General features: G+C 40.2%; 1 protein-coding gene across 1 annotated transcript in view; it reads right to left on the bottom strand.

Moving 5' to 3' along the window:
• Positions 1-246: 246 nt before the first annotated feature.
• CANX (calnexin) overlaps positions 247-13,456 on the bottom strand; it is a 30,578-nt gene continuing 17,368 nt past the window's right edge. Inside the window, exons 8-15 of the mRNA XM_019716979.2 lie at positions 11,651-11,840; positions 8,676-8,789; positions 7,861-8,017; positions 6,476-6,691; positions 5,690-5,809; positions 4,667-4,793; positions 4,414-4,493; positions 247-2,599 (exon numbers count right to left, since the gene is read on the bottom strand). Coding sequence (XP_019572538.2) covers positions 2,546-2,599; positions 4,414-4,493; positions 4,667-4,793; positions 5,690-5,809; positions 6,476-6,691; positions 7,861-8,017; positions 8,676-8,789; positions 11,651-11,840 — 1,058 coding nt within the window. The 3' untranslated portion in view covers positions 247-2,545. The remainder of the gene's footprint in view (positions 2,600-4,413; positions 4,494-4,666; positions 4,794-5,689; positions 5,810-6,475; positions 6,692-7,860; positions 8,018-8,675; positions 8,790-11,650; positions 11,841-13,456) is intronic.

Genomic DNA, 13,456 nt, shown 5'->3' with positions numbered 1-13,456 from the left:
TTATATGCAAGTACTACACAATTTTATAGAAGGGACTTGGGTGTCCTTGGATTTTGGTATCTGTAGGGGTCCTGGAACCAATCCCCCTCAGATACCAAGGGATGACTGTAATTATTCCACTGCCTGTAACAGTTTCTGCATGTTAGCAAACTCTTATGTAGTGGCCAAATAAAGGAAGATTAACCCACTTTGAAACAGTAAAACACGCGAGTGGAAGGTTACTATGAATAAGTTCAGTCAAAAGCAGATGCTTAACACAGGGCTTTAATGTAATACCATTTAGTAACGTGACAATTTGAGAAAAGTGGCAAGTATTTTGTGGACAGGAGAAACTGAGGAACACATCTGATAGAGTGGGCATTGCACAACAATGGGACAGATAACCAGCATGTAAAATCATAATGTAAGTGCCTTTTAAAGAGAGCTGAAAACTGCTGCTGGTCATTCATTAATGTTTCAGACATTTAATCAGGAGGCTGTACTTTCAACAAAAAGCAAAAACGTGAACCAAGACTTGTTTTGTTTTTGACAAACTTTGCTTAACAACCTTGGCAGGCAAATGAACACTCTAGTGATTTACACTTGTCATTCCAAAGCTCAATTGAAGAAATTAAGTGAGGAAATGAATTATCAACAGAGAGTGAAGACGGCCGATTTCTGGAAATGCAACAATCCCACACATTTGCTCCAAGGAGAAACCTTCAGACATATTTTCAGGTCTTGCTAAGTAACTGTTTATTTGCACTCAATACATTTGGGAAAGTCTGCTACATAGCTAAGGTCACTGTGACCACAGACAACAGATGAAAAGAATAAAGCACTGAACAGCAAGAAAAACATATCCAACCCTCATAAAAATTTAAGTGAATGAGTAAAAAATTGAAGATAAACAAAATAAACAGATACAGCCTTCATCTTTTACAAATATACTTCCTCCCCAATATCTCCCCAATATAAACACTGTGGAGTGTTTATATATTCAGTGCAAGGAACAGTATCATCGGTACATTTGAAACACCTCTCAAGAAAGAATAAAGCTAAGAGATCTAATTCTGAATACACTTCAGTGTGGTGTAATAATATTATTACACCACAGTGATGGGGGAGAGGCTCTGATAGCACCCATCTGCATTCCATATGAATAAACAAACCTAACATCACTTTTTTAAAAAAACTCTACAAGCCACATACTAAAAAAAAATTTCTTTTCAACAGGACTGTTTTGTCACGTAATTTAAGACGCAACTGTTACATGAACTGCAAATGAAAAAAAAAACGTTTAGCAGCTACACAAATCAGGTAACTCATGCTCTATGTCGCTCCTCCCATCAATACTTTTAGCCTGTGTTCAATTACAGTCAATTCTGAATTGGCTCGCCTCTGGATTGGATGCCCCTTAGGCGTCCTTTTTTTTTTTACACAGAGTAAAAGAAATGGATAAAAGTGAAAGATTGTATTCTATCTTGCACTTTGACCCTGGAAAGGTGTGGGCCTGCTTAAAAAAGCAAGAAGAAACATACAGGCAATCACAATAAAGCTTAACACTATGCAGAGCTTATAATTATTTTCAGCAATGGATTGCAAGCTGCGCTGTGAAGAAATGCATAGCAGGAGAAAGCTGGAAATTTGGGGAAAAGGGAAGGAAAACAGTGTTGACACAGTGGACGATGTGATGAAAACATCTGCATCTACTCTGGATCTTACATGTCCTGGTAGTAGTCCTTAAAAAGCCACCGGCTCGAGAAGGCCGGAGCCCAGACACTGCCAAGGTGGAGTACGAGGTCCGAGTGCCACATTAGGCCACCTCCTCCACTAACTGCAAAGCTGTCTGGGAACTGAGCTGTTCCAAGGGCAACAGAACACACACACACTTAAGGTCTAACCGACATCAAGTGAAAAGATTTTTTCCTTTTTATGTCTATTTTTAATACAATTTAAACAGAACCTTTATATAAATTTGGGCTTCCATCCAATCCCTCACCTCAATTTCCTTAGGAGGAATTGAGTCATGGAAGCAAGCAACACAAAATTGTAACCACAAGTGACTGCACTTTAAACATGATTATCAATTTTAGGGGACAGAGACACATGAATGATTTGTAATACCAAACTTAAATGAAATGGGTTACGAAAACTGCAATTCATCCCCCTAGCATTTCTATAGGTTGGTGTTATTTCTGCAGGGACAGATTAATATATTAAATTAAGCCAAGATTTTGAAGACTGGCAAAGTTCTATGACTCTATTTTAAAAAACAAAGATGTTTAAAAACAAAACAAAACAAGTTAGTTGCTTCATGTTACATTTCACAACCATTATGCTAAATGCTTTCTTTCTACAAACACAGGGTCCTTTATGTCACAACTGCACTTATTTACTGCTAGATGTTTAAAGTTACACGGGCTAGTGTTTGACTGGAACCTGTTGAAGGTGACATCTGGAGGTTTTCTGAGTTTCAACCTAAGGTGTGTCAAGTCCTCTCCTAGGACCACACTTGCAGGGGAAGGGGAGGGAGGAAATCACAGATCAAGTTCTTAAGATAGTTTCACTCTCTTCGCGGTTTTCTGTTTCTTGGTGATCTGTTCAAAATTTCATCCTCCTGTTGGTTGAAAAAAAACAAGAAATTCACTAGGATTAGCATTAAAAGGATCAGACACCATGCCTTCACATGTTATCTTGTTTAATCCTAAATGATCTACTGGCCTGTGGGCACATGAGCCCCATTTTGGGGCTGAGAAAGTTGGGTTTCATAGAGACTGAAGACTATCCAAGCCGAGTGCCACAATACTCAAGACTACAAGCCCAGTGTTTTTTTCTATTCTACACAGTGACTTCTTAGTGTGGGAGGAAGCCTGGGAATTTATAAAAAGGCATGTGAGAATGGTCCCTACCTGAAAGAACTCTGCATTCTAGTTGAGACAGAATATACCCATTGAAAATATAAACAGCATTGACCTTCATCAGTAGGAGCGCTGAGCTGTGGGCGCTATAAATGGACACTGGGTAGTTCTCCAGGAATAAACAGAAGGGAGCTGAGAAGTGCTTGGAAAAGGCACCTTGGTAGGAAAGGTGTGGACTACTCTCTTTCCCTCATACCTCATAACCAATCCACCAGAAAATCCAGATCCAGAAGCCCCGAGTTCTCACACCCTTCTTGCCCATCACCCTGCTCAGAACCACCGTATCTAGCTTGGATTATCACAGCAGCTTCCTAACTAGTCTCCCTGATTCTCCCTGCTCTGTAGAAAACATAGCAGCTGGAGTAATCAGACCGGGTCACTCCCATTTCACTAAGAGGAAAAGCCAAGCCTGTTCAAAGCCTAGGAGACCCAATTAACACTTTGTAAGCGGGCATTTTCCCGCCAAATCGCGTCGCAACGCGGGGCTTTTTTGACATTTTCTCGCCAAAATTAGACTTTCCATAAAATATTCGTATCTTTAGATCTATTTGATATTTTTCTATGAAACTTTCAGTGTTTTAGTTTAAAAAGAGGTGCAAAATATGTGTTATTCTCGTCTCCCACGCTTTGGTATAAAAAGCGATATGACGAGTTCACTCGTTTCCCGCAAAAAATGTGTTTAAGTGAGGACCTAACCTGGAGCCTTTCCCATACCCCGCTTTTCTCTGCTTGCTCACTCTATCGGCCATACTGGCCTTCCCGACGACCACTTCAGGCCCTTGTACTGGCTGTTCTCTCTGCCAGGAATGCTCTTCCCATAGACATCTCCATGGAAAAGTCCTTCTTGATCTCTTTCAAATCTTCACTCAAATGTCACCTCTTCAACGAGGCCTACCATTTTTAACACTGCGGCCTACCCCACCTCCAGCACTTTCAATACCTTTTCCTGGCCTACTTTTATTTTTCATGGCCTATCGCTTTTTAGCATACTGTTCATTTACTTCCTTTTGTCTACTGCTTAGTGTTTCCTCCCACTAGAATTTAAGCTCCCCAAAGGCAGGGTATCTTTGTCTTGTTCACTGATGATGCTTGGCACATAATGAGCACTCCACAAATATTTGTATTCTGAATAAATTAATGAATCCATGAGCAACAGGGACAAAAATTTTAGAATGCAGTGATTTGTGCAAGAAATACTTTTTAGGGGCAGTGAGGAGAGGTGGATGAAGAGACAGAACGGTAAAATAAAACAGTTGCCATCTTAGAAAGCATTTTATTTGTTTTTCCCTATAATCTTCTACTTATTCTAAAAATCATTTTCAGCACAAAAAAAACTTGTGAGATTCAGATGTAATGTGAAGTTGTAACATGCTGATCTGTATTTTTAAGAAATTTCACTTTTGCAAAACTGGCTATAACAGAATTTACAGCTACAGCTATTAAAATTACCCTATGAAAATACTCCCTCTACTTAACTGTACCTTAAAATAGAAAATGTACCCCTTTCTGTTACCTCTGCTTTAGGTTTCCTATCTTCCTCCTCTTGACTGACAGTGCCACCATCTTCTTCAGCATCACTTTTTTGTTTCTCTTCTAAGACAGAAGTCAAAGTAAAACAACTGAGCAAAACCTTACACTTGTTTTCAGTAATTAGACAATTAGCATTAGAACGCACCTAAAACCACCTTTACAGTAACTCGCTTAGAGGGGTTTGAAACAACTTAGGGTCTGGGCTTAAAGCAGATACTGTGGGATCTACTTCTTACCAAGTTTCTCTTCACCTTCTTCCTCCTCATCTCCCTTGTCCTTTTCCTCTTCCTTCTCTTCTTCCTCCTCCTTCACATCTGGCTGAGGAGCATCTGTCTTCTTGTACTCCACAGGACTGGACTGCTTCTGAAATGTTCCCAGAGGACAACAGTTTTGTCCCCACTGTTATGCAGCATGTTAGACAACAACTGAATGCCTATGAGCCATGCTCTGTACCAGGCTGCAGACTGGGGCAGATACACAGAAGTGCGTAAGGTGGCCTTCCCGCCCTGGGAACTTTCCCTTGGGTGAGTGTGTGGGGTTCAAGACAGAGGGAACAGTACGAACAAAGGGGTCAGGCAGAAACGTGCAGGTGTAAATAGTCAAGATGACTGAGGCACAGATTTGCGGAATAGTGGTGATGCTAAGGCTGGAAAAGGCACTTTGGGACCAAGTTATAAAGCATCTTGAGTGCAGCAAAGATGCAGGTGAAGCAACATCATTTAATAGAAATAGAGAGCCTAGACAAAATTTTCTTCTCTTTTTGATTGCATGTGACAAAGGATGAAAAAGAAAAACTAAAATAAGGCTGTACTACTCCCACATGTATTTTTTGGGGAAAAGCGTAGGGATGCTGAGGGAAGAGTGGGTAATGAGAAATCAAGAATGAACTATAAAGTGTATAAATAGAAACATCTATGCCAGAGGAAAAGCTGGTTTGTGCCCAGATGGCTGGTTTTATACATAAGTGTTTTTCTGTTGTTTCCCTCCCCACCCCAGAAAGCTGCTGCCAAATATTAAGAGTAATATAGTTATTCTTAAACACTACTAGAAACAGAGGGCTACAAATCCTACTCCCATCTGGGCACAGCCCATGGCCACTGAGAGTAGTGAATAAGGCTTCAGAAGCCAACACCAAACGGGGCCCAGTCACTACTGAGTTGCTACAAAGAAAACCTCAGGCAACAGATCTTAGTTATTTTTTTTTTAACATCATAAGAGTTCGTTCTAAAAGTGACTCAAAACCAAATCAAACCTCATACCTTTCCAGAACAGCAGAAGAGGATAACGAGAAACACAGGCAGCGCTACCGTCAAAATGTAGACCACCCAGAGCCAGGGACGCTCCTCCGCTGCCTCAAGCATCTGCCCCACTACACCTGGCTGGAAAACAGGACAGAACGACCTTAAGTTCTGGCTTTTGACACCAATACAGTCTGCACCGGACTGCTGTTCAGTGACTGTGTGGCACGACTCAGGCTCCGTTCAAAGAGTTCAAGCCAAGATGTTCATACAGCATAAAAAGGAAAGAAGAGAAAAGCCTGCATTTTCCTGTTGTCCTTCTCATCAAGGTTCATTTCCCTTTCACAGGTGTAAAAGCTGGTTTCTTAATCACCAGCAAAAGGCTCTCTTAATTTCAGGAACCAGTGTATGAAGAATTTTTTTATCTTAATGTCTCTAGGTCTTTAATTCACAGCTCAGTCATATGACCAACTGCTTAAAAATTCCACACAGTGGGTAAACCAAGATTCAACAGTTAAGAGTGCATTAAAATATACTCTGAATGGCAAATTTCGTTAAATATATTTTAACACAATAGTAATAAAAGTTCCCTACATGAAACACAGAGATTCTAAAGCCACTGCATCAGATTAATGTAATCATGTCCCAAAACCCAATATTTTGTCTTTAGCAGCCGTAAGATTATTTTTTATGCCAGTATGCCCAAATAAGGGAAAAGACAAACCCTAAAAGATAGGTTTTCACAAAAGTAGCAACTAGTTACCTGTAATTACTAGTATAAATGCTCAAGAAACAGCCAGCACAAACCTCGGCAGCCCCATCGGCAGCTTTCTTCAGACCCCATCCATCACTGGCCCAGTCATCAACTACTCTTCGATCGCCACAAACGATAAAGTTGTCAAAAAAAATGTCCGAGGTCATGGACCACAGTTCCAAACCAACAGCACTAAAAGGAGTCATTTTGAAAGGTTCCAGATCTTCAAAGAAATCTGGATTTGGTATTTTCCGGGGTTTCCAGATTCCCTAGAGAAAAATGTTTTTAAAAATAATTCAGGTAATGATCAACACAATTTACGGTTAACCTAAATAAGAATTAAGATGAATTCTGCATGATAAATGAAGATAAGTGCCAACTTTGTGAAATTTAATTGAGTAACAGGAAGAAAACAATAAATGCTAATGTTTAAGCCCATATACTCTGCCTCTAAGATGTCTGGACTCCAAATGCTTTCCATTTCTAGTAACATCCACCTTGATTCAAATCAACACCTCACTCTGCCTGGCACATCCCAACAGCCTCTATCTAGTCTTAGCAGCTAGTTTCCTCGTGGAAGTGGGAGCATATGTGGGTGTAGACTTCTTTAGTGGTGATTTAAAATGTACGTGGTCAACAAGCCATTTCATCTCGAGGTAACTACCTAGAGAAACGGCCACCACGTGCACCCAGACATGTACAAGGATGATACTGCACCAAGGACTCAACAAGCAGAAAACGGCCACCCGCCTAAATGGCCGTCAACAGAAGAGGCAAAGGGCAGTGTTTTTAAAGGGCAGTTTTTAACCTTACTGTTTGACTGCACAATTAAAAAATACATTTTAAAACAGAAAAGTATACACATGGCATATGCATAGACACAGACCTAAACCTTACATTTTGAAGTGCAACAAAGTGGAAATTAATGATTATAAATCATTTGACTAGGATGGAAACAGAAACGAGGCCAGGGTCTGAGTGATTACACATCCATAGTAAACATGAAGCTTTATAACATCACTACCTGTATTCTCATCATCTCATTTGAACCTCACAGTCTTTCTCCAGTTCAAGATACTGAAGTCAAGCAACGAGCTGACTGGTGGTTGGGAAACCGACTCCCAGTCCCCTATCCACCCCACCACACAGATTGCCAATTTGCATCCTGTAGCTGCAGCACCGCACCACACGATAGCAGGGTGCCCAAATTGCAAGTCGGCCATTTTCTTTCTTTGCTTTTAAACATAGTTACAAAGCAATTATGAAAGCTCTTCTTTCTAGTTTCTAGGTTTATCTTTTCAACACTGAACACATTAATTTATGAAGTTTACTTTGTAATTCAATAGCTTGAAAATAGTGATCAACCTGGTGGCCTCACTGCAGAGAAAACCTCTATTTGAACACAAGCAGATCAATGAAGCACATCCAGGGCACACACCTGATAGTTAGGATTGTCAATCATGGGGGGCTTCCATTTGCCCTTATAATTAGGGTTGTCAATCATAGGTCGCTGCCAGACACCACACCCAGGGGCCGACTCGCACTTAGGGTTGGCAATCTGAGGAGCCTCCCATTCTCCATCCATATCTTCATCCCTGTGGAGACATAAACCAATTACAAACAGGTTCTGTGATGCAGGATTGTGAACTGCCATCCCCGGCTCCCTCGAAGGCCTGTAAGAATGCTTTCAGTGTCATACTATGAGCATCATCTCGTTTCTGCATTTCTAGTAACAAGGAGTTTTCACAACGTTAAAAGAGAGACACGAGGGGCGGCTGGATGGCTCCGTTGGATGGAGCGCGAGCTCTGAACAGGGTTGCCGGTTCGAATCCCACATGGGCCAGTGAACTGCGCCCTCCTCGACTAGACTGAAGACAACGAGCTGCCAGAGGGGCGGCCAGATGACTCGGTTAGAGCGCGAGCTGTCAGAAACAAGGTCACCAGTTCAATTCCCCCACGGGATGGTGAGTTGCGCCCCCTACAACTAAAGATTGAAAACGGCAACTGGACTTGGAGCTGAGCTGCGCCCTCCACAAATAAGATTGAAGGACAATGACTTGAAGCTGATGGGCCCTGGAAAAACACACTGTTCCCCAATATTCCCCAATAAAAAATTTAGAAAAGAGATACGAAAATATAATTAAATCTGTTGAGCTCTACACTTAAGTTTGGGCACCTGGCGGTACTCGAGTATAAACTGTTAGTTGCGTCAATAAGGAGCCTGTCATTTAAATAGCTGACTAAGGCACTCACCAATCCTCTGGCTTCTCCGCATCTGGGTCAGCTACATATTCAGGCTCATCATCCAACCAGCCGTCAGGCTTGGTGGCTTCTTCATCAGGAATCTTAGCAGGGGCATCTTCATCCCTTAAACACACAAGAAAAAGCCAGTTACAACAACACTGGCCAGAGAATCATAGTGCGGTGCCAACAGGGCAATCTAAAAATATTTAGATCTTAATCTCCAAACTTAAAATTCTTCCTAGAAATTATTTGTAAATCATCTATCTAATGAGGGCTGAGTATCCAGAATATATAAAGAACTCTTACAAATCAATAATAAAGAGACACCCCAATTTAAAAAACGGCAAATAATTTGGAAAGACATACAAATGCCCAAAAAGCACATGAAAAGATGTTCAGCATCATTAGCCATCGAGAAAATACAAATCAAAACCACAATAAGATGGCACCTCACACCCACTAAGGATGGCTATAATAAAAAAAGACTGACAAAAACAAGTGTTGGTGAGGTTGTGGAGAAAACGAAACCCTCATACATGCTGGTGGGAGAGCAAAATGGTACAACCACTGTAGAAAACAGTGTGGCAGTTCCTCAAAAAGTTCAACACAGAGATACTGTATGACCCACAATTCCACTCCTAAGTATATACCTAGGAGAAATGAAAATGTATAACCACTCAAAAACCTGTATAGGAATGCCCATGGAAGCATTACTTAAAACCATAGCCAAAAAAGGAAAACAACCTAAATGTCAATCAACTAAGAGATGGATAAATAAAACTGGTATTATCCACACAATGGACTATTTATTCAGTCATAAAAAGGAATGAAGCACTGATAATGCTCCAACATGGATGAACCTTGGTAACATTATGCTAAGTGAAAGAAGCCAGACAAAAGGTCACAAGTTATTCTACGTGCAGAATACGCAAATTCATAGACAGAAAGTAGAGAATGTAGAAATAGGGAGCGACTACTTAATGGGGATAGGTTTCTTTCTGGGTAATAAAAATGTTCTGGAATTAGACAGTGGTGATGGTTGCATAACAATGAAAGTACACTAAGTCACTAAACTGTACAATTTAAAGGGGTAGATTTTAGTATGTGAATTACAACTCAAAATAAGAGTTCATGAAGAAGTACCTACTTTTAAAGTTTCACACAGTTGCTGCAAGATGGTGCCACTTTAGTTGGAAAGCAAGGACATCATCTATCCTTGCTCAGAATTATGCTTATTTTTGAACTATGCTATTTTAAATTAATTGTGTGAGAACTGAACTTGTATAACATTTTAGCTGACCCTTTTAAGCGCAACATTCACACCCTCACCCTCAAAATAAAACAGCTAGGCCGGCCCTGTGGCTCAGGCGGTTGGAGCTCCGTGCTCCTAACTCCGAAGGCTGCCGGTTCGATTACCACATGGGCCAGTGGGCTCTCAACCACAAGGTTGCCGGTTTGATTCCTCAAGTCCCGCAAGGGATGGTGGGCAGCGCCCCCTGCAACTAAGATTGAACACGGCACCTTGAGCTGAGCTGCCGCTGAGCTCCCGGATGGCTCAGTTGGTTGGAGTGTGGGCTCTCAACCACAAGGTTGCCAGTTCGACTTCCAGGATGGTGGGCTGTGCCCCCTGCAACTAACAACGGCAACTGGACCTGGAGCTGAGCTGCGCCCTCCACAACTAAGACTGAAAGGACAACAACTTGACTTGGAAAAAGTCCTGGAATAAAAGTCCTGTTCCGCTTCCCCAGTAAAATCTTTAAAAAAAATAAAAAATAAAAAAATAAAACAGCTAGTTAAGGAACACAATACTGAACAACAAGGCTGAGTCCAAAACTAATGTTCACCAAATACACAAATAAACTTGGCATTTACACAAGGTGTAGCATAAAAGTTCAGGTACCCATATTTTAATTTTAAGGAAGGAAAAATATCAACTAGAATTTCACTGCCAAGCTTAAGGGGATACCTTTACAAATGAAGATCCGCTGTATCATTTGCTTGTTCACTTTCTGACATTTCCCAAAGTCACTGTATCGACTTCACACATGGTCACATACAAGACACTCCCCAGTCTGTCCCCTACATCAAAGGCCACATGTACCCCACTGCCCTCACACATATAGAGCTCACTCCTGCTCTCCTCTGCTTTAACACCTCAAGTTCTTCAACCAGGAACACCATTTCCCATCTTCACCACATAGTTAACTCTCCCCACTTCCTAGTCTCAATTTGATTGGCGCTGCTCTAAGAAAACATCCCTGGATTCAGTACACCTGGTGCCTTGGTCACTGAGTAACACCTACTATTAGACCACTCACATATGCATGCCAACTTCATTCACCTGCCTCACAACAGAACTGGGAGCTGTGTGGGCAGCTGGGGTCCTGTGGCTTTGGATTCCACCACCCAGCACAGAGCAGAGATATCTCGAATTTTGTTTAAATAGGAAGACTATTTTTCAAATTAAAATTTAAAACTTCAGGACTCTAGCTTCAATGTGAATTCACACCCTGTTTCCCCCAAAATAGGATCTAGCCGGACCATCAGCTCTAATGTGTCTTTTGGAGCAAAAAGTAATATAAGACCCGGTATTATATTGTATTATAATTATAAGACCGGGTCTTATATTACTTTTTGCTCCAAAAGACACATTAGAGCTGATGGTCCGGGTAGGTCTTTTTTTTGGGGAAACACGGTAGAAGCACTGGAAAGGCCAGGCCAAGAGACCCAAGGTTTTGCCACAAACCAACCGTGTCAGCCACAAGCAAACTCTTATCAATTTCAGCATTTTGTTGACTGCAAAATGTGGAGGCAATCCAGGTGATCAATATGGCCCCCTTTCAGCTACAGTGGTCTATAGTTTTCCTACCATTTATTTAGACTGACTGCATCACAGATTACTGAAATTATCAGATCTCAATCAACATTCAGCTGTTCAAGCCATATGGAATACACAAAATGCTCTGCTGTACTCAAAGACTCACCAGTCATCTGGTTTGACAGCATCAGGATCTGGTATTTTTGGTCTTTCATCCCAATCTTCGGGCTTCCGGTCTTCTGGGTCTTCAATTTCACGTGAAGGATTTACAGGAGGAGTCATGTCATTTAGTAGATTTCCACTGTTCACAAGAGACTGGTCCACTAATATTTCAAAGCTATTATCTGGATTCAAGACTGAAAAACAATTAAATACAATTTTAAAGAGTTAACTAACCACTTATTCCAAGCTCTCCTTACCACAAGTTACCACAAAACAAAAGACTATTTTTCTAACAGAAGCGGAAGGAAGCACAGAGTAAAGACCTCAGGCAACAGAATCAGAACAGGGTCTTGGGGCCTTCGGCCAGTTAATCCTCTTTTCCTTATCTGTAAATCCTACAAGCTCAGATCTTTAGGAATTAAAACAGATAAAATTTAAAACACTAAGACTTCATTTAAGGACATAAAAAACATCCAAAAACCCAAAGGTACATAAACTAATGTAATACTGGCCTGACACAAATGGTTATACACCAGTCAATAGGCAAATAAATTTATAATTATAATCATCCCAGTAGAAAAGGTCCATTTCCTCACTTTTTGAGTTGCCACCAAAATTTCAAATCACACGAACCTTTTTATTTATTAAACCACATGTCTACGTATGGTTGTACTTTTGGAGTCCAATGGAGAATGAAAAAACACAATTTTAAATCCATAAAGGCATCTTAAGTGTGACTTAGGCTAAAGTCTGGATCCCACACCTAAATGTCTCATTGGCAACTGACTGGGTCACAGCACTTCTAAATACCATATTTACCCGAAAACAAGACCTAGCCAGACAATCAGCTCTAATTCGTCTTTTGGAGCAAAAATTAATATAAGACCTGGTATATCATATCATATATCATATAAGACCCAGTCTTATATTATAGTAAAATAAAAACGGGTCTTATATTAATTTTTGCTCCAAAAGACACATTAGAGCTGATTGTCCTGCTAGGTCTTATTTTCGGGGAAACATGGTACTATAGAAGACAACAGAATACTATGCCATTGCTCTCAATGGTGATGAAGGTAGCAGTGTTATCAATATGTATTCTCACATTTGTAAAGTTAAGAGAGCAAGTGAAATATAGGATGTTTAACTTTCAATGAAAAATTACATGTGTTTATACATGTACACGTGTTTATTCACAACTGGCTAAACACATATCACAATGTTAGTATTTCAGATAATTCTGAATGTCTTTATATTTATTTCTATCTTCTGAATTTGTATATTGAATATGTATTACTTTGTTACATAAAGAAAAAAGGTCAAATATATGGTGATGGAAGGAGAACTGACTCTGGGTGGTGAACACACAATGGGATTTATAGATGATGTAATACAGAATTGTACACCTGAAATCTATGTAATTTCACTAACAATTGTCACCGCAATAAATTTAAAAAAAAGAAAAAAGGTTATTTTATTCTTTCAGAGGCATGTCTCTATGTGATCTCAAACCAGCAGAAAAAGCTTCATTAAAATAAAAAAAATCCATTTCAATGTCCAAATGATTAAACTCAACTGTCCAGGTGTTGGAGCATCCAAGCAAAGTTCAACTAAAAGGTAATTTGAAAATACTGCATATATTTCTACTGTATGTCCTGTGACTTAACATTTTATCAACAAGAAAATAAACAAAGTGTAGAAATGAGGGCATCAGTGAAGAAGCTCTTTATGGAACATAAAATTGCTTCAAACCCCAATTCTCAATTCAAACTGGAAGAGAAACTTTTTTTCGTGCTGAGAAATGAAGCTC

The sequence above is a fragment of the Rhinolophus sinicus genome, chromosome 5 (genome assembly GCF_057876585.1).
Source record: "Rhinolophus sinicus isolate RSI-liver-muscle chromosome 5, RSI-T2T, whole genome shotgun sequence".
Lineage (NCBI taxonomy): Eukaryota > Metazoa > Chordata > Mammalia > Chiroptera > Rhinolophidae > Rhinolophus > Rhinolophus sinicus.
The sequence above is the reverse complement of the archived record's forward strand: the minus strand, read 5'-3'. Positions and strand labels throughout refer to the sequence as shown.